At 52.6% G+C, this 27,073-nt stretch overlaps 2 protein-coding genes across 2 annotated transcripts in view; both read right to left on the bottom strand.

The window, feature by feature from the left end:
* Positions 1–8,678: 8,678 nt before the first annotated feature.
* LOC149350809 (uncharacterized) lies at positions 8,679–25,942 on the bottom strand. The gene is made up of 3 exons (XM_089579956.1): positions 25,888–25,942; positions 23,773–24,185; positions 8,679–8,939 (listed from the first exon to the last, which is right to left on the bottom strand). Exons 1-3 carry the CDS (start codon positions 25,940–25,942, stop codon positions 8,679–8,681), a joined length of 729 nt encoding a protein of 242 aa, XP_089436082.1.
* The window catches only part of LOC149350808 (Fanconi anemia group A protein-like), a 75,634-nt gene continuing 72,615 nt past the window's right edge, over positions 24,055–27,073 (bottom strand). The window contains exon 37 of the mRNA XM_089579952.1: positions 24,055–24,190. The gene's annotated coding sequence lies outside the window, so the exon portion shown is untranslated. The remainder of the gene's footprint in view (positions 24,191–27,073) is intronic.

The following is a 27,073-nucleotide window of genomic DNA, read 5'->3' as shown; positions in this document are numbered from 1 at the left end:
TTTCATGTATTTTTTTTTTTTCCATTTTGCAAGGCGTGTGCACTCGCTTGTAGTTGCATCACAAAAGCTATCTGCATTTGATCGAAAACAAGCGAAAGGCGTACAGATTTGAGTGTGAAAGCACTAACCCAGAGGTTCGGAGCTTAAGAGAATAGTCTCTTGCCGATTGTACGTCCGAGAAGCGCCAGTGCTCCGTCCCGCGGCACTGCCAGCTCATCGTCTTCTGCGTAGCACAAATCCATGCTTTCGCATTGATTCGAATGTAGTAAACAATCTCTCTCATTTTTTTTTTTTTTTGTACAAGATAATGTGCAAGGTGTACAGCGGGCTAACACCCACAATTTATGATATTCCCCGATGCTCTGAAATGTTGCTGTACATCTGTGCCTATTGCTGAATGCAAAAGTGGCATGCCCTTTTCTTCCCCATTTTCGGCCTTGTTTGAATCTGCGTGCTCCGCATTTAAAAATGTTTGTCGATCTCCTCTGTTTCGCGCATTTTTGTACGTGGCCAAAACTGGGTTGCTGTTCAAATAACTTAAAATTATAGAACACATTGTCGTGCGACGTCATCTTAGCGGATGTAGCCAGAACTTTTGAGGATGCATGGGGACAAAAAAAAAAGTAAGAGAATCCCTCGCTCTATACTTGCGAATGAGTGTACTGGCGACACCCGGGCTAGCGCGTTTTGAAACCGTTTTCGTCAAGTCCGTTTACTGCGTGTGCATACGCTTCAAGAATAATATGTAAGTGCTTTATTACCCTGTATAATGTATGTGCCATTAGGTGTGCTTGTTCAAGCACATATGGCATCCCCTGATGATCGGTGGAATGCAGTGCAAAGCCAACACAGCCAACGTTAATGTGCATGTTCTTTCTGAAAATAATGGCTTACAAGACGGCTTCCTCGTCGTTGCTCAGGTAGAGCCAGAGAACAGGCGCAGTTCATTCAAGCTCTGTGTTCACAAATTCGGTTAATCATGTTCACTGAAGTGTGCTGACACCAGCGGTTACAAGCGTCAAGGTTTCGGACGATAAGTGCGGAATGATGAGAGAGAAATTGTGTCACGTCCATATGTGATCTTCCAGCTGATACTTATGCAGACGCAACCATTGTCCTGTTGCTCGTTTTGGTTGCGTACGCGTCTTCGCAACTCATTGTTGGTAACGGCACTAGTTCGTGTTCCACGATTCACCAGTAGCATAGTTTGTGCTGTTTTTTTTTTCTCGACATGAGGAGCAGATTTTGTTTCATATTTAGCCGCGCTCCTGCGCTGCAACTTTCATTATACCGGGTGCTTCACCTAAGATGTACTGAAATTTTTAAAATTGTGCTTTTTGAGTTAGAAGAGCGCTTTTTTCGGCATAACATTGTCAGCGGTATAGTAAATCAGTATACAGCTAAGACGTGCTAACTTGTAGGCTACGCTGGTTAGCTAATGTTGAGTAGTTAACTTTGTAACTCTTACTGTTAGTTTCCTTATTTATCGAAAGGCGTGTAGCCCATCATCAGTAATATCCATGTCAGTTTTTTTTACTTTCAAAAACACAGTTACCGTCGGCGCTGTGGCCCAACAAATATTGGCAGCACTGAGCCAAAATGCATGCGCTTTCGAGAAGATTGCAGGCAAAGCCACCTCTGCATGTGCATGTAACTCGCCGAAATAGCCAAAATTTGTTGAGCCACAGCGCCAAGGGTAACTGCATTTTCGAAATTCGAAAAACTTATATGGATATTAACCGCGGTGGGCTACACGCCTTTCGACAAATTAGCAGGCCAGGAAAACAAATTGGACTTGGATTTTTGAAGCGCACCCCGTCAACACTAATTCCAAACAACAAAATTGGGCGAGGTGCTTACAATCAGCCCCACGTTATAGCCTGGCTTTGTGACATTTGTCCCCGGCAAGCATATCGCACGTACGCTAATGGTGTTGTCCCACATAAATGTGACGTCGGACACATGTCCCTATCGCCCCGCCGCGGTGGCTCAGTGGTTACGGCGCTCGGCTGCTGACCCGAAGGACGCGGGTTCGATCCCGGCCGCGGCGGCCGAATTTCGATGAAGGCGAAATTCTAGAGGCCCGTGTGCTGTGCGATGTCAGTGCACGTCAAAGAACCCCAGGTGGTCGAAATTTCCGGAGCCCTTCACTACGGCGTCCCTCATAGCCTGAGTTGCTTCGGGACGTTAAACCCCAATAAACCAAAAATGTCCCTATCGGACGGCTTAATTTCTTTTCGGCTGCTGCCTCGACAAAAATAGTTAGCACGCACCCGCAGAAGCGGCAAATCGCATCCGCGGCGAAGAGGAAGCCAGCGAAAGCGCCCCAACCCTGTTTCCAGAGGCCGCCGCCTGGAGGCTTTCAGTGGCACCGCTATGGGTGATGCACAGGACGTATAACGGTGATGTGCCGCCGCGGTGGCTCAGTGGCTATGGTGCTCGGCTGCTGGCCCGAAAGACGCGGGTTCGATCCCGGCCGCGGCGGCTGAATTTCTTTGGAGGAGAAATTCGAGGGCCGTGTACTGTGCGATGTCAGTGTACGTTAAAGAACCCCAGGTGGTCGAAATTTCCGGAGCCCTTCACTACGGCGTCCCTCATAGCCTTAGTCGCTTTGGGACGTTAAACCCCATAAACCAAACTAAACCAAACTAACGGTGATGTCGCGGCAGCAAGAAGAAATAGACTGTAACCGCCTACCTGCGAATATGGTTTCAATTCAGTCTGTTGATGCTGTATGGCTCGCTCAGAGAGTCTCGAATATATGTTAACTTTTTTAATCACTCTGTAACCCCCGCTGTGATATGCATGCACCTAGAGCTATTAATAAATGAATAATAAAGGTGCTGTCACACGGAATGCTGTCAGTGCATGATATCTATCACAGACTACATTTCGTCCGCGTTATCACCAGCACCTTTTATAGATACTCCAGAGATCTGTATTCCGTGGAAAAGAGCGCAATTCAAGCGCGTCTATTCAAATGTTGAGGCGAGCGAACTCAGCTCTTGTGCCGTTTTGTCTTTTTATTGTGTCCCTTGCTCGTCGCTCTAACTCTTAAAAGAGTAGTAACACGCGCAGCAAAGTGTCCTTTTCGCGTACGTTGAAGGTCTCATTTCTCATGGTTGGCACGCACCACTGCTTGACAATGCTGTTCACGACGGATGCAGGAAATTAAAAAAAAATACATGCATGTCAGTCCATGCGCAGAACTTCTCGGACAAGCCGGATAGCCTGCCTGGAGCAGCGTTCGAGAACAGTGTGCGGCAGTTCGAGAACAACCTGCAACAATTTGACGCTCCACGACACAGGGCAGACCTCACAGGCCTCCAGGCCCCTTCACGAATTCGGGTCGAAAAGCCGTGCACATGGACTCCCGCAGTTCTCTGCTTTGGCGTCTTTGTTACAGTAGATCGCCCTGGCAAGTCGCATCAACGTGCTGTTCCGCAGAGGTAGAGGGCTGCGGACTCATTGCTGGCAGCAGACTGTCAGAGGATGCAGCACGGCCGCTTTCGATGATGGCAATGCTGCCTCCATTCATTGACCATGACCTCTGGAAGTATATGCTGGAGTCGCTGCATCCAGCTGGCCCTGCGGGGGATGCAGAAATTGGCCACACTCCTTCTTCGGCTGCCTCGGCAAGGACGTTCTCTTTCCTTGCTCGTTTTATTTCAAGCCTAACCGACCGACGGAACCCGTTGTCCGTGAACAAGCCCAGCACTGGGCGCACAGCTTGTTCGGCTGCTGAGCAGCTTTCCTGGCACGCTTCATAATGCGTGAAGAGCTGACGGCGCGCCCGGGGATGTTGAACGTCCCGCGTCCTCTTCCGTCGGGAACGTTCCACCTCTACGTCGTTCATATCGGCTGTCGTTTCTGGTCGCCTCAAACAAAACGGCACGCACCCATGGCGGAGGGTTAGCCTCGGTGCAGTGATAAGTCCTGTCGGTACCTAGTTCTTGTTGTTGAGCTCTTCGGAACAGACAGACGCCCACGAGAAGGGATTGACCACCACCACCACCACAAGGTCTCAGCGCACTGATCGTCCTCTTCTGTATCTTCTATGGCGGTAGGACAATGACAAATGGATGAAAAATAAAAGTTGCCTTCCTTCATGCCGTTGAATATAGTACTTATTTCATTACGCTTCATTCAGCATGGGTATACTGTATGAAAATGGCAGTTAATTTTTTTTTAATAAAAAAAACGTGGAGAACAGGCGCTCCTCCTGGCGTGTTAGGTGTTCCATTTTCACCTACCGGGCGTACACCTCACAGCGCCCTCCATGCGGGCTCAGGGACAAACGCGATTGGCTGTGTGGACCGTGTAGAAGAGTGACTGCTACATGGAAAATACAGTCAGGAAGCATAGAGAGGGCACTCGAGATACACTAGATTTGTTATGCAGCACAAGGAGGTTTAGATGTATTTTTCTTCGTGCGAGTGCACATTGTTGGGAACATCAACCGATACGAAAAAAAAAAGCGGGAAACTTGAGTTATCTGCTGTGTCGAAAATTCGTCAGGGCAACTAACAGTCGGAGGTGATGACTTCTGCTGAACAGTGGGATGCATCTCTCCTGGTAGCTTTGTGTTTTGTTTCACGTCATTGCAACTGTAAGAATCAGTGTTCCACTGATTCATGTGGTGTTGCTGCATAGAGCCAGCGTGCAGGCACATTTATAAGAATCCGCGATTTCCCAGCATTACACTTGTGTATGCGTTCGGAGATTTTATTTAGAGTGTTTGCAGTCGAGGCATCTGCTTGTTAAAAGGAGTCTCTAAGTTTATTCTCTAATAGGGTCGAGAAGGTGAATGCAAGACCAACTGGTTATAACTCTTTGGTAAATGGTGTCGCCACGCATTCACGTAACTTCTTTGGTGTCGGTTTCGGTTACTGCCGAAATGTATACGTGCCGCTTGTTCCTGCATCTTCCTTCGCGCCCAGCCACGCACGACCATCTCAAGCCAGGTGTGCCAAAATGAACGCAGCGTTACTATGGGCGTTTCCACGTTTTACGTTAGCAGTGGATACGGCTTTGGTGGAAGTGTTTTCGTTTGCTTGTTTCTTGTCTGCTTGAGATCTTTAATAGGCTTGAAAAGTTCTAGTTTGCTTCCATAACGACTTGTGACAGGTGTGAACCGAAAAAGGCAAAACCCTGAAACGAGTGTTGAGCTTTGGAAATATGGACACCCCACTAATATTTCATAATCATCAGGAAGAGAGGAGACTTTTTCTGTCAAACCTTCTTATTTTTCATAGAAAAACGTAGCTAATTCTACCCCCCCCCCCCCCACCTGAATATTAATTCGTAACTAACCTTCACCCCCCAGAAGCCTCCACCCAACAGAAGCCCATGATAGGAGCTCACCCACGCACCCACCTACACCTTCTGGAATATCTCCACCCACCTGCACCTCCCTGAAGCCCCTTCTACAAGCAGCACACGCAACAGTGGAACGGAGGAGTGAGGGCGAAATCGAATTAATGGATGCATTGAGAGGGCAATTAGAAAGCCCCTTGCTGTCGCAGCTTCGCCGCATGAAGTCGTCGGCGGCCAACTTATACGGCGTGAGCCGTTATACAGAGCCCATCGTGGGCCCTCACGTGACGCACGGACGCACGCAGCTCTTCCACCGCTTTACTGCGGGCGGCCAGGGCCGCGCGACAACTGCACCAACCAGAAAGCGAAGGGGGCGAACCTTCAACTGCCGTCTCGGACGAGGTCCGTGCTAGGAAGGATTTGCAATAGAGAGAGAGTGTGGAAAATGGTAGCGCCATGCAGCCGCCGCGGCGCGAGATTTGTACCCAGTGAGCTAGGGCTCTCTCCGGATCATTTAACTAACCGTAGCCTTGTTTATCCAGCAGCTTTTTTTCTTTCAGGTTTTTTTTTTTTTCATCACGAAGGTGGTGTTCATCATCCCCGCATACAGGGTGTTTCACCTAACTTGAACCAAGGATTTTAAATAAGCGGTAAACCGCAGCCCGCTGAAACCAACGACATATTGTTCGCCATCACGTGGCGCTCCTCAGAATATTTTTATTGCGCTTAATTAGTTAATTCACTAAGATGAATTGCGCAAATTTTAAAATATTCATTTTAGTGCCAAGAACGTTACGTTAGTTTGTCGAACAGGTTTATAAACAACCGGTCCAGTTTATTGCAGCATCGTATCTCCTACGGGGTCATTTTTTCCGGCATTTAAAGAAAGCCCGCGAATTATGAAAAAATACCACGTGACTACGCTCGTGCGCTACCAAATTGCAGCGCTCTGAACGGCGTTTCGAGCAAACGGAGCGTGCCCGCTTACCGTGGCGAAGTGAACGGCCGCCACTCTCAGCAGCGGCTTGACAGTGCGTCAGCACTTACCGCATCGGCGCGGCGGCCGTTCACTTCGCCACGGTCAGCGGGCACGCTCCGTTTGCTCGAAACGCCGTTGAGAGCGCTGCAATTTGGTAGCGCACGAGCGCAGTCACGTGGTATTTTTTTCACATTTCGCGGGCTTTCTTTAGATGCAGAAAAAAATGACCCCGTAAGAGATACGATGCTACAATAAACTGGACCGGTTGTTTATAAACCTGCTCTACAACCTAACGTAACATTCTTGGCACTAAAATGAATATTTGAAAATTTGCATAATTCATCTTAGTTAATTAACTAATTAAGTGCAATAAAAAATATATTCTGAGGAGCGCCACATGATGGCGAGCAATGTGTCGTCGGTTTCAGCGGGCTGCGGTTTACCACTTTTTTTAAATCCTTGGTTCAAGTTACGTGAAACACCCTGTATTTTTGTTCTCAACTGGAACTGAGTATTGAGACCATTTCGGTCCACGAAAGCGCACTTTTTGTCCGTTATTTAGGTAAAATGTATCCGAAATTATTGGCAACATCCTAGTGCCAGCTTTCAGCAGCTTTTAATAGAGAGAAAAAAAAGAAACATTGTGAGCATATCTTGGATATTTCAAGGTTGGGAATAACGGCGCACATGCTCAGAGCAGCCTCAGTGCGGCCCTCCGCCAGGGGGGCTGTGGTTCTGTAGCGTACTCAAAGGCACTGACATTTCTTGCGGTGTTGCTCTGAACTCTTTGCCGATTAGTATGTTGCTTGTGAGTCGGTGTAGATGCGGCTCTGAAGGTGAATTGTTCGGAAGTGTAGCAAGCGGCGCTCTATTACACGCGCCATTACCCTTCCCTTCAGACGTGCACTTGTGTTGAGGTCACGTTCAGCGACCGGCTTGATGAGACCGTACTTTGTCAACGACAGCGGTAGCACCTGTCCCCGCCCAGAGAGTAGAACGTTCGTTCGTGTAGCGGAGTTTTGTGTGCGGTTCGATCTTCATTTGCTTCAGGGTGGCTTTTATGCGGGTAGTTTCGCTCCACTTGTTTAGCTGTTCTCTCTGAATCTGTGTTTCTGAAGCAGGCAGTGCGGATTTTCTGAACGCTACGGTTAGTGGTTCGAGGCCAGTCCCAAACCAACGTTTTCCCAAACCGACCTCTTCACGGCTGTCTTTGCTGCAGTAAGAGCTTTGAGACGGAGCAGCACCCTTTACAGGAGGCGCTTTAGCAGACAGACGCGTTTCTATTTGCGCTAACGCAACATATACATCAAGGCGAAAACTAAGAACTGTAAATGTTGGCTTAAAATTAGTCGTAGCAACAAAGCGCAGAAATGAAGGTAAGTGATTCAGTACTGTTGCAACACAAGGGCCACAGCTCTTTTGGACATCACTTTCTGCAGTGACGTCAGCCTTGGATAGTTATGCGTTTATGCGCCCACACAATTTAATACCAGTATCCCTTCTTTTGACTCCTATAAGGTTTTCGGCAAAATAGCCCTAAAAGTGTGATAATCCCGGCGGTTTTCTTTTTTTTTTTTTCGAAGATCAGACAAGCCGATCCCCCCCCCCCCCCCCCTTTCTTTTTTTTTTGAAGGCTGGGGGGGGGGGGGGGGGGTGTAAAGTTCTAGGGACAATGCGCAAAGCTGTTGACTTCAAAAAGAACCTGCGCACCGCTCCGAATCGGTTAGTGCCGATACAGCAGAGCGTGAACACGTCAGTGTGCCAAAAAAAAAAAAAAAAGAAACGATGAATCTAGGCGCTGTATGCGCACGGATCTTGTTACGGAATTTGCCTTTTGGTGTGCGGACTGGTTCAGCAGCTAAGCGCGTCATGTGGTAATCTTTATACTGGAGAAATTGTACAATATGCGAACATTCGTCCGAGGGAACACAGAGTTCACACCCTGACAGCCGTTCCCACTGTACAACGTGGGGATGTCAACCTTCAAATGGTAAACCTTGAATATTGCGCAGCTGTCACGATGCACCCTCACACGTGGCAGTGGACGCAGCTTGCATTGAAAAGGCGAGTAACTCGTGTATTAGTGTGCTATCAACTTCACGAACAAGTGATGATAATACCTTTGGGAGCGGATTGGGAAGTGGCTGATTTAATCGGTGTTTGCTGCTCTTTCCTCCGCGTTTTTGCGACCGTTGCACAGTTAAAATGTTCGTTGCGTGTGACCTGAATTTTATTTTCTGCGTTCCACTTATATTACCTGCAAATGCAGCAGTTGCGTTGTCCTGTTTCCCCATTGTATGGCAACATGTAGAGCGTCTCACGTTACTCTGTCACCGATAGAGTGATGCCATTGCTGAAACGATACAAGAACAGAAACGGCAGTTTAATGCTTCCGACGGATAACTCGTCGCTCTCTGTGCGCCTTGCGGGCGTGGTTCGTGATCTGGAGGAACTTGCTGCGAAAAGGCAGCTTAATGTTCTCGAGCACCGAATCGATGAACGACTTGGCCTTGGTCTCGATGGTGATGATGATGTACTCCTTGTACTGGCGCAGCAGCTCGGTGGTCAGAATGCGGCCCAGCCAATTGAGGGCGAACGTGGCGCCCGTGAAGCGCGTTACATCAGCCACCCCGAATTCGACCACCTGCGTGGGGAGATACGCGATTTCCACTTTTCAGTCCCGGATAAACGAAACAAACGCAAAGCATAGCAATCTTCTGTGTATCTGAGGCGCACGCAAGAAGCGCACGTGAAGTCGTAATTTGCGAGCTTGGTGCAGAGCTTTAGTACGAACGGCTGAAGTCATGTCAGAATGCGTCACGAACGGCAAGATGAATAGGCGCACGCCAACCGAAATTATATTCTTCGGGCTTTGAGAAGGCATATGGGAAGCATGAATGGTGCCTGGGTGGCCACGCACAAGGCACAGTTTAAAAGGCAAAGGAAACGTAAAAGAAAACAATTTCACCGGACGCTATAGCTTGCTAAGGCTGTAGTCCTCTGCTCTATTCTACGTCTGCTTTTAAGTGCAATAGCACTTGTTGGCGAACCCTGGCTACTGTAGTCGTCCGTTGGTGGCCCAGTAATAAGCAAAGATTCCACGATCATGGCAGTGGACGTGTGAGCCGAAGGTAAAAGGGACGTCCCAAGAGACCACTCAGGTGTCCCGAGAAATAGGGGGATGTCACTGGAGTGGCGTGCAAGGCTGCTGTCAGAGGCGAGAAGCGCAACTCTTTGCATCATCAGCCAAAGAAAGGTGAGCTTCCAAAGTCGCGCACACTAAAGTCACCGCGACACAGTCGGTTCCGTGCCTCAAAAGCGATCGCCGAGCAGAAGGGACAGCACGCAACGGCAAACATATGGAACTGTCGCAGGAAAGAATTCTTGGACGCAAGCGTAAGCGCGCCGAGGCGGAACGATGATGGAATGGCAATACGTGAGTTCAATTGGTGCTCAGTCCGACAGAAGATTTTCAACTGCACACCTTGCGAAACGGACGAAGCGCGGCACCGCCTAATCGCTGACACTGTGAGGGGTAATGCTTGCGCGCAAATGCAGGCAGACCGACAATAGCTTCTGGCAGATTTCGCGTTTTTTTTTCTGCATCCGGCAGTGGGTTGAGTGGCTGCGGTGATCAGATGCTGAGGGCGAGTTCATAGATTCGATGGAGGCTACATGAAAAAATTCAGACTATCTCGTCGTCGAAAGTATCTATACAAGCATGAAATGCACTGCAGGAAAGGCGTAGCGTATTCCAGGACGGCTCGTGTATTACTGATAGTCGCACTCGAGTCCTAGAGAGCGTCCCACATCAGCCACTTTTCTTTCCTAAGCTTTCCTTTGCGGGCGACAGCGCTCTGCTTTCTTTGTCGCTTTTCAAGTATTGACCCAAGGGACCATAGATGCGCTGATCGGCAACGTCATTGGACCTTACTCGCCGGCATTTACGCAGTGACAGCAACTCATGCAGCGCTGTTGCCTCGCTCAAGTGCCGCCTAGACTGCACGTGCGCCTCTCGAGCTGCAGGGCAGAACATAGGCTTCGTCGCTCCACGCTGGCTTTTAATATCACGGGACCACGAAGACGCTGTTGTTGACGCATGCGCTGCTCCGGCGGCAGCGCAGCACGTAGGGCCGGTTAACGGAAAGTTTCGCCAATGTCCATCTATATTTGGCTCCATATTCTCCTCCGTTCTTACGTCAAGGTCACTCGCAGGGCGCCGACAACGGAATTCGCTAAAAGCATTTTGTGCTTAAAAACGAACGCGTACTTTGATTCAGGTGCAGGTTAAAGAACCCAGGATCTTTAAATAATCCACAGCCCTCCTCTACAGCGTGCCTCACAGCCCGCACTATCTGGCACGAATAAATATATTAATTTCGTTCTTAGCTAGGCAGAGCAACGCTCAGGCTGTCTGGGCAAGCCTGGTGCCATCTGTGCCTCTGTTGCGTGCGAGTCCATATTCAATTTCAGTGCGCTAGCACTTATAGTGGCCATTCCCAGCATTTAGTCGTTGTGTATTTGTCTGTCTAAAGCCTGTTTTGTGGCAGGCTTCTCACCTGCCCACGGGGAGGTGGGCAACCTTCCTAAGTATATACCAGGTGTTTCAGGGAAGGTAATTACTAATTTCTAAAAATAGAATTTTTCAGATAAAGCGAAGCTTTTTGCGGCATAGTAAAACCAGTGTTGGTGGACGTCAAGAAACAGGCGAATCATGCTAACTAGTAAATTGATTAACTAAATTGTAATAGTATTTTCTAATAGTAAATTCTCATATTGTAAAAAGTACTTTATTTCAATTAGAGATGTGTAGCCGTCCGTTAGTAATAGCCATATCAGTTTTTTTTTATATTTCGAAAACGAGATTACCATAGGCGCTGTAGCTCGACAAAATGTGGCTATTTCCACTAGTTACGAGCACAGGGGAAAGCGCATTAACCTTCCTTTGCAAAAGTTTACAGTTCACCGCGCCATTGAAATGAACAGGCGCGGTGGATAGTAAACCTTTACAACAGACGGTAGTTTGCCACGAAGTAGCCAGATTTTTGTCGAACCACAGCGGCAAGGGCAATCGTGTGCGTGCGTGCGAGCGTGCGTGTATGTGTGTGTGTGTGGGGGGGGGGGGGGGGAAGGAGTCGAGCCCACTTATAACGGCCGCAGATATAACGAACAATGGCAGTTTGTCTCAGCTACAACGAACAACTTGGGCTGCACCACTCGATTATGGCGAACCGACGTTGAAGAGATCGGTATATGTATTGATACTAAGTTGCGAGGAAGGGAACGGGTTTATTTACAAATGGGGATCGGGGACGTCGCTGAACGGTCAGCGTCAGGCGGGCTGTACCGCAGTCTCGCGCCCGTGGAGTTTGTCATCTTCTTCCCACTGCACTCCAGTGTGGCAGTGCCGCAGCGTGGCCTGACACTTCGCCCGGGCAGTCGAAGCTCGTCCGCGAGCGCGTTAGCCAGCGTTGTGATGGCAGCGTTTGATACGGGCTACGTGAACAACCTGGGCCTTCCGGGAGCGGCAATCACCTGGGATGACTGCCGATTCAGTAGCTGACGTCACTGAGGCGATCGAGAACAACAAAAGGGCCGGAGTACTTGGCGAGGAATTTCTGGTAGAGGTCCCGTCGACGCAGTGGAGTCCAGAGCCAGACGTAGTCACCTGGCTCATACGTAACCGCGATGTGTCCACTGTCGTGACGGCCCTTGGTGCGAAGTTGTGTCCTGATCGTTCGGAGGCGAGCTAGTCGTCGCGCTTCCTTCGCACGGCAAAGGGTCTGCAAAAGGGACCGATCAGGATGCTGAGGGATCAGGGGCGGCCATAATGGGAAATGTGGCGTGTCTTTAATCCCTCAAACGTCCGGCAATGGCGGATGACGTCAGACGAAGAGGCAAGGTTGTCCTTCGTGGTCAAGAAATTATGCACGTCTTCGGCGATACCTTTCAGGAGGTGGCCGACCTTGTCCTTTTCAGTTCTGGTGCGGTTCACAGTGGTGCACAGCTTTAGCACTTCCCCAATGTACGTTGCGCACATCTAGCTCAACAAGTTAGTGGCAGGTGCCCGTGCGATTGTCGGAAGTGTGAACAGGAACAAACATTACTGCCATGGCTGGTAAGAGCACATCTTGCGTGACATTAAAGGCACCGTCACTGCGGTCAGATGAATCGTCCACTAAAGTAGACGGCTTATTGCGCTGGAGAGAAATTTCTCCAGCCCCGCAGTCCAAGGTGGCCCTGCATTCACGTAAAAAATCAATAGCTAATATGGCATCATGCGTGGCATAGAGTAATACACGAATTTTGCTCGAAATTTCTCTCCAGCAATGACGACTGATACAAAGCAGTGTGGGTTTCTAAGTGGACACAGGCCACCACCCACCGCGGGTTCGAGCTTCGCGCGAGCCAAGGGCCCCGATCAGCCGTCACCACACACACACTGGGACACCGATGCAGTGCACTCAGCCTCCGCTGGGAGGAGAGCGATTCGCCGCAAAGAAATAGGCCTCCAAGTTCACAAAGGAGACGTTTATTCACATCGTCCTCCAGCTGATACACACACACTCAATAGTCACCCCGTCCCGGGGGCACGCGAGAAGCAAGGCTCCGCTGCGCGCACGAAGCGACTCGAGTAATGCGCACCGCTAGCACGCCGCTGCAGGAGAATGTCCCCGCGGCAGTGCTGTGATCTCTCTCTCGTGTCGACCGTTGGGCCGGTTGCGAGAGAGAGTGGGCATTCAACGCAAGGTACGCCTGTCAGAGGTCGCTGGACCCCGCTGGACAGGCTCGAGCCGCTGCAGGTCAGAGGACACGTGCGGGCGAGCTCGAGTAAGCACTGGTCCGAACGGCAAAGGCCGGCACGGACAAACAGTAACGTACGCACCTTACGCTGTCTCGGAGGGATCTCTCTCTCTCTGGGCCCCGCTCGGACGGTCGCGCGGCGCGCGGCCGCCCAAAGCGGGGTCCCGAATTCCCGCCAAAAGGCGCCAATGGCAAAGGCCCTTGGGGAGCCGGGGCGGAGCTGTGGCTAAATGACAGTGATTAGTCACCCAGCCGCCTCTCCACCGCCTGAGGCGGGGGCAAGGGAAAGAGGAGAAACAACGCGGGAGGCCGGCTAGCCGCGCAAAGGCGACGGCGGAAAGCCAGATTCCCACATCCCCCTCTCCTTAAATGCCCTCCTACCCATCGGCAAAGCACGCGGCCAAAAATAAAGAAATCAATACACAAAAAACTACACTTCAGTTCCAAAATAAAGAAATGAATACACAAAAAAAAAAACTAGCTACACTTCAGTTCCAGCCAGAAGAATGTAAAAAAAACAAAGGAAAAACAAGGCAAACAACACTTGCATACGCTTCAGTAAATCAAAACAGCTTGCAGATTATATACACGGTACACAAGAAGATGTGAATACAACTGTACAACTATGTTACAGGTGGATGCCAGCCTCAAAGTTCGGTGGCGCGGCCCAGTGGGCCTGTCGGCGACTCACCGCTCGCAGACTTCAAGTTGAACAGGTTGGGAGGGCCGACGACTGATGGCGGTCTTCTTTCCGTTGATGTAGGGTGCGTTGATGACGACGGGGCCGCGGCAGAGCACTGACCTCGCGCCCTTGGACACGACATCACGTTCGGGCACAAGAGAGTTAGTGCACCCCCTTCACGCCGGCTTAAACGGGCGCAGATGTTCGGCGGCGTCCTGGTGTGTAACCTTGGCCACTGCGAGGGGTCCTTCTCATCCTCGCGCTCACGCAGAAGCACAGCGGCACAACTCACAGGCGTAGCCTTGGCTCATGGTTACGCGCGCACACAGTCACAGCCACAACCACGCATACACCCGCAAGTGCGCGGACGCTGGTCGGCGACAACGACCCCCCCATCAGAAGCGTCCAGAGGCGCCGCGGCGAGGGTCAAAGGGTGCACTTTCCGCCCCCCCATCGTCCCAAACGCCCCGCCAACTTCCCCTCCATACGGGCCGCACAAAACTCGCACCGCGACACACGGCTCCTTAACGAGCCAACCACCCACAGTCGGGCCGGAAATGAGAAAAGGCGCGCTGTACAAACGACACCTAATCCAATCTATTCCTTCTAGAAGATAACAGCAAGCACGAGCGGGCTGAAGTTTGCCTATGTACATCTCGGTACGTTAGAACGAAAACAGATGTACAAGCGGGGAAACGAAAGTGGCTAGAAGCTGACTCAAACAAAACAAATAAATAAATAGATAAACACACAAGGCTGGAACTGAGCATGCTGCAAAAACAAAAAAAAAATAACACTCCGTGCTTCGCCTAGGTAGGGCCTGACGAGAAAGCTCGCCAGCTAGCTGAGGCTGCGTGCCTTCGGTTGCGGAAAAAGTCCGCCGTCCGGCATTAATCACACCGGTGACCGTCGCCTCAGATTGTACCGGTGCTCCGTACGCTTGCGTTCCGCAGCACCAGTTGTGCCTTTGCGCTTGCCTTTGATACCAATGGGTACCGGCGCAAGCTCGTCAGACCGTGACGCGTAGGCCTTCAGATCTGCGATGTGGGCACGGCTGGTTTTCCCCGTAAGGGAATCCTCCAGCAGGTACGCGAGTGGCGACCAGACTCTGACCACTCGGTACGGACCAAGCCACTTAGGAGCGAGCGAGGCTGAGAACCCCTTGCTCGCATCGCTAAGAACGTGGTTGCGCTTCAGGACAAGATCACCCACCTGAAAAGTCAGGCGGCGGTGCTTGCGGTCATATTGAGCCTTCTGTTGGGCTCTGGCTGCCGCCAAACTCTGCCTTGCTCTGTTGAGAGCCCGACCAAGCCGGTCCCGAAGCGTCGACGCATAAGCAGAGCAGTCTGCCCGCGTCTGCTCATCCCCGAGCTGGCTCTGCACGACGTTTGACATCGGATTCGCCAGCTCCCTCCCGAAATTGAGGAAGGCGGGAGAGAAACCAGTTGAGCGATTCTCAGCTGTTCGAATGGCGAACGCGAACTCGCTCAAATGGTCTGCCCAATCCTTTTGACACTCGGCAAAGGCCGCCAGCATTGGCTTGAGCGTTCGGTTGATTCGCTCGGTCAAATTGGACTGGGGGTGGTAGGGTGAAGTGGTGTAGTGCTCGATTCCGAGGGAACGGCACGTGTTACCGAACACCCGAGCGGTGAAATAGGACGCATTGTCCGTGATCAGTCTTTCCGGAAAGCCGAACCGACAGAACACTTCCTGGAGTTTATCCAGCACCGCTCGTGCTGACACTTTCCGAAGGGGGTACAACTCAACCCATTTGGAAAAGTGGTCAGCGACTACCATCAGGTAAATGAACCCCTGCTTGCTCCTGGGGAAAGGCCCCATCAAATCGCAGGTGGCCATCTGCCACGGACGCACACTGTCAATTGGTTTCATCATTCCAGGCGGCTTGCCGCCCCGTGACTTCACCGCTTGACAGACATGGCAGGAACGGCAATAGCGGAAAATGTCACGCTTCATGCCGGGCCACGTCACCGATTGACTCAGTTTTGCAAAAACTTTGGAGCCACTCAGATGACCGGCCAGTGGTTCGTCATGAGAGAATCGCAAAAGTGCGCCTCTTAGACTTTTGGGGATAACCACCTTGAACGGGTCGATGGACTCGTCATCGGTGGCTATGTACTTCAGCACGAGCCCGTCATGGTCCAGCAAATATGAATCCCCGGGGTTCGCCGCGACACACGCTGGCTTCCGCCCCCCTGCGCCCGCTACAATACCAGTAGCGTCACGGCGCTCCGTCTCCCTGAGACCGTCGCTCACCTCGCGACAAAAGGGGTCATTTTGCTGGGCTTTCAGTAGCTCTTTACGGCTGAAAACGATTCCAGTCATCCCAGAGGGGAGCATGGTCTCGTCCCCACTCAGGTTTGCAGCCAAAATTTCCGTTCGCGTCGGCAACTCCGAGGCGCTCACGAAGAGCTTTGCCTCTCGTCCGCTTTGCGAAGCGCTGCTTGCCTGGTTTGCGGAATGGGTTAACCCGTTCGCGGGCTCTCCCTCCTTGCCGCCCGGCGGCTCGTCCGCTGTTTCGCCCCCTCCGCCTACAGGCGTCAAGGCGCCGCTGGCGAGTGGGGCACGGGATAGCGCGTCAGCTACCACGTTTGTGCTCCCCTTTCGATACTGCACGGAAAAGTCGTAATGCTGTATCAGGAGAGCCCAGCGCGCCAGCCGACCCGCAGGCTCGCGGAGCCGCATCAGCCAACTGAGCGCACTGTGGTCTGTCTGCACCACGAATTGCGTTCCATCAAGGTAGACGTCAAATTTGCGCAGTGCAAACACGATGGCGAGGCACTCCTTCTCGGTCACGGAATAATTCCTCTCCGAGGGCAGCAAGGAGCGGCTGGCAAAAGCCAGCGGTTGCAGCACGCCATCGAATTCCTGTAGGAGAACTGCTCCTAAACCCAGATCGCTCGCGTCAGTCTGGACTACGAACTGTCTGGTCAGGTCGGGTAGCCTGAGCTGCGCTGTCTCGGCAATGGCACTAGACAGGAGGCGAAAGGATCGCTCTTGCTCGGGCCCCCATCGCCACGCTGCAGTCTTTCCCAAGAGCTTGGTCAAGGGTGCCTGCACGCGGGCACAGGACGGGATGAACGACCGATAAAAATTGGCCATTCCCAGAAAGCGGCGGAGGCCGCGTACGTCCTTGGGCGCGGGAAATTCGAGTATGGCTCGAAGTTTCTCCGCATCAGGCTCAATGGAGCCCTCGCCCAGCGTGAACCCTAGTAACTGAACCCGGGTCCGCGCTATTTGGGCTTTCGCAGGATTCAAAGTCATCCCAGCAGCCCGTACCCTCTCGAGCACGTCGGCAATGTGGCCTAAGTGCTCATCGAAGGTTCGTGAATAAATCACGATATCGTCCAGGTAGCACATGGCGTGGGACCATTTCGCTTCCCCCAGGACGCGGTCCATGAGCCTCTGAAAAGTCGCAGGACCATTGCAGAGACCAAAGGGCATACGAGTGAACTCAAACAGCCCTCTGTGACACGTGAACGCGGTCTTAGACCGGTCAGTGTCAGCCATCTGGACCTGTAGGTAACCTTTGGAGGCATCTAGCGTGGAAAAGTACCGCGCGCTGCCCAGGTTTCCTACGATTGAGCTGATCGTCGGGAGCGGATAGGCATCCTTGCGAGTCAGCGCATTCAGACGGCGATAATCCACACACAAACGGTGGCTGCCATCTTTCTTAGGCACCAACACCACCGGAGACGCCCAGGCGCTGGACGAGCGGCGGGTAATGTCCGCCGACAGCATCTCATCCAGCAACCCATCAATCACCTGCCTTTTCGCAAGGCTGACGGGTCTAGGGTTGCACTTCAAAGGAAGCGCGTCTCCAGTGTGGATCTTGTGGCTCACTAAAGTGGTACAGCCAGGTTGATCCGTGAAGAGCTCATCGTACTGACGCAATAGCGCTGTCAAACGAGCCTTCTGTGTGTCATCCAATGTTACCGCACAGGCGGCCAGCGGATGTGGTGCCTGGTCGTGCCGCGCCGCTCGGTCCCAAAGGGGAGGCTGAACGACGGAACGCTCGACACAAGGGCGTGGCCCTGTCCGCTGAGCGTGGCACTCTCCGAACGCCTTCACTGCGCAGGCAGATACTGACGCCGGTGGGCTAATGAACGGCTTAAGCTGGGAAAATGGTCCGTCGCGATAGCCGCCATTCGCAATGTCCACCACGATCCCGGTTTTCAGGAGAAAGTCCCGTCCGAGAATCATGGGCACACTGAGCCCTGGGAGATGGATGAAACGCGTGCGTCTCGTCCGCTCTCCCCACCTGACAGCCAGCCTCGCGGCGCCAGCCGAATGGGCTACGCCTTTCGCAAGGTTGAATGCCGTACGGCAGTCCCGCAAGCGCACAGAGTGCTTTTGCAAGTGGGACAACACCTCTTCACCGAACAAGGAAGCGCTGGCTCCCGTATCCAGTAACGCCGAAAATTCGCGGCCAGCAATGGTGACCGGAATAAACGGCGCGTGCGCATTAGCAAGGCAGCTTGCTCTGTACGCAGAGGGAATTAGCAGAGATTGGGCCGGTGGTCCCTTTACGACCGACCCCCGCCGCCGTTTCCCTGCCTCGCAGGAGGCCTGGCTACGGTGCATTCTCTTGCTAAGTGGCCCCTCTCTTGGCAGCGGAAGCAGCGCACACCGCCGCGAGCTTGGTCGCGGGACAATGGCGCCTCTCCCTGCCTGGGTCCGCCCGCTGCACGACCAAAGGGTCGGCCGAGTCGGGTTTCCCCCTCCGCTGTGCGTTGGAGCGCTTGGCGCCCCTCAGCACGCGCTTCAGAAAACGGTGCAGCGCAGGCTGCCCGTCTCCCGTACGAGTAGGGATCGAGAGCTCTGTCGCTCAACTCCCATGCCTCGTTTTGCCCGCTAACAGCTGCAAAGGCAGGTTGTGCGGGTGGTCGCCGGTTGGGTAAGGGCAAGGCCCCTCTCCATGCACAACGTGGCTCAAGGGCCTCGCTTGCCGGCGGTGGCGGACGATAGGCGCGCGCGGCGAGAATGTCGCCTTGAATGCGCTTTGCCTCGGCGGCCAGCTCCTCCAAATCTCGGAATCGGCCGCCGCGCAGGTAAGCCGAAAAGGTCGGATGTGCCTGCCTGATCGTCCTTTCGACACGCTCCTCGTTCGAGGCTCTGGGCTCGGCGATTGAGAAAAGGTCTTCCATCGCACGAACATACTCTTGCAGCGACTCATCCGGAGCCTGAGTACGGAGCTCCAGCTCTCGCCGCATCCTACGCTCGTAGTCAGCGGGCAGGAATTCGCGCAGGAATGCTGCACGGAACTCCTCGAGAGTCGCTGCCCGGTGGCCGGAAAGCCGATGCCACCGAGCTGCCGTGTCAGTCAGCGCTGCGGGGATGATGTGTGCAAGCACCACCTGCTCAGTGAGACCCATAGTTCTCTGATAATGGGTGAGGGACTCAAGGAAATCCCGGGCACTGAGTAGGTCATCATACCCGCGGTATGTTGGCATGGGCAACTTGACCGCGGGGTGAGACAACTTCGGCGTGGCCAAAAGCGTCCCAACAGCCCCTGACAGCGACTGGATCATCTGGGCAGCACTGGCTAGCAGCGCCTGCGCCCCGGCCTCAGTGGAGGCTTGGGCGGGCTGCACGAACGAGGGAGGCAAGGCTCCTAGTTCGATGAGCGGCGCGGTTTCCGCAGGGAACCGGGCCAGCGCCTCGCCGTTCCCAGAGCAGAATTGACTGCTCGCGGGGCACGGCTGCTGCTGTTCGAAACTGCCGGTTGCGGCAGTGTGACACGAACTGCTTTCGCACTGGGCGCAAAGCGTGCACAGCTGAGGCATGTGACCAGCGGATGCACCGCAGGGTGCTTCCGATACAGCTCCAACGGGAGCCGCGTGGTCGACATTTTGGGTTGTGTCGCCGTAAACCCCAACAGGGGCCGCGGCCAACCACGGTGTCTGGCTATTCGAAGGAACAGCAGCCAGCGGATCAAACGACGCTACAACTCCGTAGGGAGCCGACATGTAGCTACCGAGTGCCCCGCTGGGGTTAGACATGGTGCGCAAGCGTGATCGGCAAGGCGACCTGCTCGGCTAATGTGTCATCAAAGGCGTAAGCACCAATGACTTATCACGTTGGGCGCCAGTTGTGGGTTCCTACGTGGACACAGGCCACCACCCACCGCGGGTTCGAGCTTCGCGCGAGCCAAGGGCCCCGATCAGCCGTCACCACACACACACTGGGACACCGATGCAGTGCACTCAGCCTCCGCTGGGAGGAGAGCGATTCGCCGCAAAGAAATAGGCCTCCAAGTTCACAAAGGAGACGTTTATTCACATCGTCCTCCAGCTGATACACACACACTCAATAGTCACCCCGTCCCGGGGGCACGCGAGAAGCAAGGCTCCGCTGCGCGCACGAAGCGACTCGAGTAATGCGCACCGCTAGCACGCCGCTGCAGGAGAATGTCCCCGCGGCAGTGCTGTGATCTCTCTCTCGTGTCGACCGTTGGGCCGGTTGCGAGAGAGAGTGGGCATTCAACGCAAGGTACGCCTGTCAGAGGTCGCTGGACCCCGCTGGACAGGCTCGAGCCGCTGCAGGTCAGAGGACACGTGCGGGCGAGCTCGAGTAAGCACTGGTCCGAACGGCAAAGGCCGGCACGGACAAACAGTAACGTACGCACCTTACGCTGTCTCGGAGGGATCTCTCTCTCTCTGGGCCCCGCTCGGACGGTCGCGCGGCGCGCGGCCGCCCAAAGCGGGGTCCCGAATTCCCGCCAAAAGGCGCCAATGGCAAAGGCCCTTGGGGAGCCGGGGCGGAGCTGTGGCTAAATGACAGTGATTAGTCACCCAGCCGCCTCTCCACCGCCTGAGGCGGGGGCAAGGGAAAGAGGAGAAACAACGCGGGAGGCCGGCTAGCCGCGCAAAGGCGACGGCGGAAAGCCAGATTCCCACAGCAGATACCAACAGGGCGGAAAGTTTCACCCCCAACACTACAAAAACTATAATACTGGTCATTACTTTGTCCAAGGCGCTTTTTGAAAGAAAGGCTCATCATTGACACAGCGGCACCGGTTTGCACTAAAGCAAGAGTATTTAAAGCATCAACACACACAGACGATTTGTTATTCAACATAACGACAGGCATAGGAATTGGGGAAGACGACCGTTCTGCCACCTCACCTCTATCGGCCCGCAGCAGCTGTGGTGTTGAAGAGCGACGACGAGGCGATGGCGAACGGCCACGTCGAGGAGGCGGTTGTGTGAGGCTGCGGTCGGAAAAGGGGAGAATCGTGTTGGGAAGGTGCGTGGGATGCGGGCGTAGAGGAGAAAGAACGAGGAGTATCCAGTGACGTCGTGTTTTTCAGTGTTGTAAGCGTACGTGACAAACGGTTGCACGGTGTCCCAGTTCTTATGGTCGGCCGCTACATGCGTGGACATGTTCTTGAGGGTGCGGTTGATGCGCTCCATCAGGCCATTTGTTTGCGGATGATAGGGCACCGAATGACGATAGTGACAGTTGCAGAGCCGTAGTAGTTCTTCCACAATGTCGGCAGTGAACTGGCGCCCACGGTCACTGATTACGACTCAAGGAGCTCCGTGGCGAAGGATGACCGAGTGCAGCAAAAAAAGAACGAGGCGCCTGTTGCTTTGGCGGACACGAGAGCAGCTGTCTCCACGTAGCGAGTCACGTAGTCGACGCAAACAATAATCCAGCGTTGGCCCGTGGTAGACTTGGGAAGCGGACCAAGTAAGTGAACCCTCATCTTCTCAAAAGGAGACTGACCGGTTGCAACAAGCCGGCGGGCGAGGCAGTGCGATGCTTAAAGCGTTGGCACTGCAGACAGCCAGCAAGCTGAGTTGTCTTGTAAAGTCCAGGCCAGTAAAAACGTTGCCGCGTTCTGTGGAACGTACGAGAAAACCCTTGGTGACCAGAAGCAATGTCGTCGTGCATGGCATGAAGGACAACGCCACGAAGACTGGCAGGGACAACCGAAAGCAGACTTGCACCCTCCGATATGGCGAATGGCGTGACAGGAGCAGACGTACGGGCTGGATCTAACAATGGTTGAAGACTAGGATCCTTACGTTGTTCTTGCAGAAACGTCTCACGGCTAGGAAACTCCGTGGTGAGAGAAGATAAACAGCAATCGAAATCCTCTTCGCAACTTGCCGTGTCTGGCAGAGGGAAAAGGGACAGACAGTCGGCATCAGCATGGTGGCGACCGCTCTTATACGCCACAGTAAAGTCATATTCTTGTAGGCGTAAGGCCCAGCGAGCGAGTCGACCAGAAGTATCGTGGAGGCCAACAAGCCAACACAAAGAGTGATGGTCTATAACAATCTTGATGTGACGTCCATGTAGATATGGTCGAAACTTTTGCACAGCAAAGACGATAGCGAGACACTCGACTTCCGCCACAATATAGATGCCTTTCGATTTCGTCAAAGTGCGACTTGCCTATCCAACCACGTTCTGGGCGCCGTTGTGGAGTTGGATAAGCACTGCGCCGACGCTCACGGCGCTGGCGTCGGTGTGGAGTTGGTCGGTGCCGCCGGTTCAGTGGCGCAAAACAGGTGAAGTGAGCATAAACTTCAGCTGCTGGATGGCAGACTAACATGCAGACAATCATACAAACGGGGTGCCTTTATTAAGGAGGGAAGTCAGGAGATGAGCAAGTTGGGCAAAGCCTTGGATGAAGCGGCGGAAATAGGAGCAGAGGCCCATAAAGCTTCTATGATGTTTTAAAGAGCGTGGTTGTGGGAACTCCCGAACCGCAGCTATCTTCTGTGGCTCGGGCCGAATACCGTCCTTGTTGACAAGAAACCCGAGGACAAGGGTTTGCCGTTCACCAAAGTGGCATTTCTTCGAGTTCAAGACCAGTCCATCTCGCGCGACGCAGGCCAGCACTATATCCAGTCTTTCGTTGTGCTCGCGAAAGGTCTTTCCGTAAATGATCATATCATCGAGGTAACACATATACCTCCCACTTAAGCCTACGCAATATCGTGTCCATAAATCGTTCGAAAGTAGCGGGGGCACACATAACCCAAATGGCATGACATTAAATTCGTACAGTCCATCGGGCGTAACAAACGCTGTCTTCTCCCGGTCCGATGGATGCATGGGGATCTGCCAATACCCAGCGCGCAGGGCAACAGACGAGAAGTACGACGCAGATTGAAGACAATCCATGGCATCATCGATACGCGGGAGCGGGCTGCTCGAGTAGAGCAATCTGGGTCGCAACCCCACCCAAGTTCCACCGATGGCAGCACCTGCCATAGGAGGGCAGTGGCGCACCGCTTGACCGCTGCAGCACTGCGCCGGGTGTGGTCGGAAGACTCACAGGGATCTACGAATGTAGAGAATGACCAATTCCGCATATATGTACACTAACCCGTTATCCATACCGAACAACTGCAATCCGTGAACACTGGATCTGAACTTCGGAACCGGAGTGAAAACCGAACTGCTAGCGCGCCTAATTCGCATTTGGCATGAACCACGCAAATCAACCATATTTTTTTTTTAGTTTTCAGGATCGGTTAAATGGCAGATGTTTTCTCGAACCAGCGCCTCTCGATTTTTTTTTACGCTCTAAATTACACGGCTATCAGCAGTACGGCTATACTGCCATGATTCAAATGCAGTGATATAATGGTAGTATATTTTCCCTCAAGCATGGTGTACATTCGCTCTACGATTACAGTGATGCGGTATGCTGAAATCGCTGTGGAGGGTTGTAATGGTAAAGCATGATCATATTTTACCACAACATATTGCCTCCCATAACTGTGAACCACCAGCACAGGTACCTCAACCGTGCGCGTATGTCCGGCATTCGCTTCTGAAGGAGGTAACCGATTTCTATAACGCCAGCCTTTCGGGCGTGCCAATTATGACGTCGTGCTGCTCCGGAAGAGCCTGCAGCGAACGAACAGTCCTCGATGCATTTGCGAACTTTTCTACATACGCTACTTAGCTCTTGATTGTAACTGGCGGATGTAAAGTTGAACTCGGTCACCTTGAACTGTGTGAGCACAGGGACTTCATGCTTGACGCGGATCTCGATGGCAACCGTGAGGCCCGTCAGCAGCACATCCATGTGTCCCTCTAGCTCGAGCACAGAAATGGGCTTGAAGTGGTACATGCTTTTGATGGAGAGGTTGCCGAACGACAGCTGCCCCTCGATCGTTACTGTGAAAGCGTTGCGCAGCCGGAGCGCCGTGTCCCCGGTCCGGTGGAGCCGGCTCAAGCCTTCCACAGACACATTGAAGATGCGGCCGCGGTCCATGGCCACTTCGTCCAGGTTCAGCGGGTCCAGGGCACCAGACACGCTCGGCTCGCGCGCCAACCGCTCCACGATCAAGTCCAGCAGGCTGTTGGCCAGCCACACGTCGCGACGGTACGCTCGCTCCAGAGCACGCTGGTCCAGCTCTGGCCTCCGCGAGAGCACATGCGCAAAGCAGCCGCGCCGGCCCCGTCATCAGCTCTGCTAACGACCCGAGGCAGTATGCTAAGCACGTGCCTAGCTTCAGAGGAATGAGAAGAAACTATACATGTCGCCATAGATTTTGCAGCCTACCTACGGTAGCGAGGCATTCAATGTAACACTTTTATCGCTTTCTATGTGCGGGTCGACCCATCATCAATGCCGTAAAAAAATTCGTCGACATAGTCTGTGGATACAAATGAGTAATTTCTTCCTTATTACAAATATACTCCACCTTGGCGGATTCACCCAAACTTTCGACCAACACCGTTCCCACTGCGAGTTATTGATCAATTCGCTCTCGCCCTAACATCTGCTAGCCGTCCTAGTCACCTCAGTTAGTAGAATGACTGCCCCGGACAGGCGATGGTCCCAGGTTCAAACCCTAGACCAGGACGAATTTTTCTTCAACGAAGTTTCTGTGATAACTGTTTAGCTTTCCGTTGTAGCCATATGGCTGCGCTAGGGTGGATGCGGATGAGTAAATACTCCTTTATTACATACTGCGTGTTTCATCTAAGACTTTACACAATTTTAAAAATAGGCTTTTTGATTTAGAAGAGCGCTTTGTTCGGCATAGCATTGTCGGTGGTGTATTACGCCAGAATACAGGCAATACGTGCTAATTTGCAGGCTGGCTAACTAATATCGAATAGCTAACTTTTTACTACTGCTATTAGGCTCCATAATTATCGACAGGCGTGTAGCTCACCGTAAGCAATATCCATATCAGTTGTTAGAATTTCGAAACCAAGGTTACCCTCGGCGCTATGGCCCAACAAATTTTGGCTACATAGCGCCAAAATACATGGGCTTTCGTGAAGCTTGCAGGCAAAGCAACCGCTCTAGGGCACGTAACTCGTCGATATAACGAAAATTTGTTGGACCACAGAGGCGGTTATCAACTCAAAATGCCTATTTTTTAAAATTGTGTAAAGTCTTAGGCGAAACACCCTGTATATTGTATTCTTTATTGTTGCTGGCGTGCAGTGCTGGCTGCACAAAAAATGTGGCACATACTATGACGGTCAGCGATATTGCCGTTCCATAACCATGCAGTTAGTTAGACGTCATTTATATGATGCCGCACTTTCTGCTGCTGCTTCTTTTTCACCACTTGAACGTATTACGCCCTGCGTTGATCAGTGCAGTCATTCCTGCATTGCTTCTGACGACATCTATGTTTATGTGTTTCTAGTTGATCGCTGTGGGGTCTCATCGCGACCTACATATGCGAGGGAAAAAAAAATAATCTCGTGCCAAGTTTATAACAAACCCTCCTGCCGTCATCCGTACGTACCGTGTCGAGAGTGTGCAAACACTGGACATGAGTCAGCGTCCGTCTAAACGCCCAGAACGCACACATTGTGAGCGTTCCGAGCTAGGAGCTCAGTGCAGCGAATAGTTTTGAATCAACGGCCCTGCGGTACGCGCAGTATGCATGAATATTAATCATGCCGGAATTTTTCAAATGCTACTTGTACCTACAACGAACGAATGCATGCCAAACAGCACCATTCGTTAGCATTACAGACTGCTTTTCTCCAGCGCCTGAACTGTCCACTGATCTCTTGATTTTGCCCCCGACGCATGCCATGCACGCTGTCGCGGACTGAGCGCGTCTCTTGGCGTCAGAAGAGTACTCACTCATAGCTTCCCCGACGGAACATAATGTGATTAGCCAGATAAGGCATTTCTGCATGGTTCAGTGAGCGACGCTCTTCAAAGCTTCTTCCTTTCAAGCACATTCATGAAGCAAGCGGACATCGACCAACCAACCCGTTGTTGTGCCTAGCAGCTCGTCGTCTTCATTCGAGCGTCGTCCTCCTCCGCGTCAGTCACAAGGCTCGAGCTTTTCTGCCTAAACTAATTCGCCCTAATTCCAAGCACACAGTGGCGTTTAGAGCACAAGCGAATTGCTGACAGAAGACGACGAAAACGACTGGCAATAAAGCACTTGCTTGTTGATTCTGCACAGGAACTGGCTAAGGGAGGTGCAGGGGACCGACTAGGACGCACGAAAATCTTAGGAGCTATATTTGCGGTGAAACAGGTGCCGTGACGTCCTTAACGAAAGGGGCCCGTTGCCACCATTTTGAAGTGAATTATGCTGTAGCGTAGCCCGTAAGGTCTGCGCCTAAAAATAGGTCTCGACAGACGAATTTTACTTGTGAAATCGGCCGGTGATGGTGAAACCTGTATTTTGTTTTTGTTTTTTCCGCATGAAGGAAGGAAAGAACTCGGGAGAGGCGGTTACGTCACATTTTTTGAAGCCGGCTTCCCCCTAGCAACGTTGCTTCCCCCTTCGTCCCCCTACTTTGCCGCCGTCTCAGCGCGCTTGCGCATGCGCAGCGGACAATACAGCAGACGACTCCGCTGCGCCGGCAGCCAAACACTGTAGTCCTAGTAGTACGCTTGAGAAGGCAAGCGTAGCAGGGGGCGGCAGAAAGTTAGGTGGGCGGATGAGATTAAGAAGTTTCCGGGAATACGGTGGCCGCAACTGGCGAAGGACAGGGTTAATTGTAGAGACATAGGAGCAGTGGGCATAGTCAGGCTGATGATGATGATGAGTCCTTGGGAAAGCGCGTGAGTTCCGGTACACTTGCCGACGTGCAGCTCGGATAGCGAGGGCCTCTCCCGAGTTTTTCTTCCTCCATGTTTTTCGGTCTTTTAAGGCGAAAGCCTTTAATGACTCATGCTCGCGGTGTCCGTCCATGCTCGCGGCGTCCGTCCGTGCTCCCGGTGTCCGTCCATGCTCGCGGTGTCCGTCCATGCTCGCGGTGTCTGTCCTTGCGCTAGAATCGTGCCAACTGTTTTGGTTTGGTTTTATGGG

The sequence above is a fragment of the Amblyomma mixtum genome, chromosome 3, assembly GCF_055824585.1.
Source record: "Amblyomma mixtum isolate Tamu chromosome 3, ASM5582458v1, whole genome shotgun sequence".
NCBI classification, from domain to species: domain Eukaryota; kingdom Metazoa; phylum Arthropoda; class Arachnida; order Ixodida; family Ixodidae; genus Amblyomma; species Amblyomma mixtum.
The sequence above is the reverse complement of the archived record's forward strand: the minus strand, read 5'-3'. Positions and strand labels throughout refer to the sequence as shown.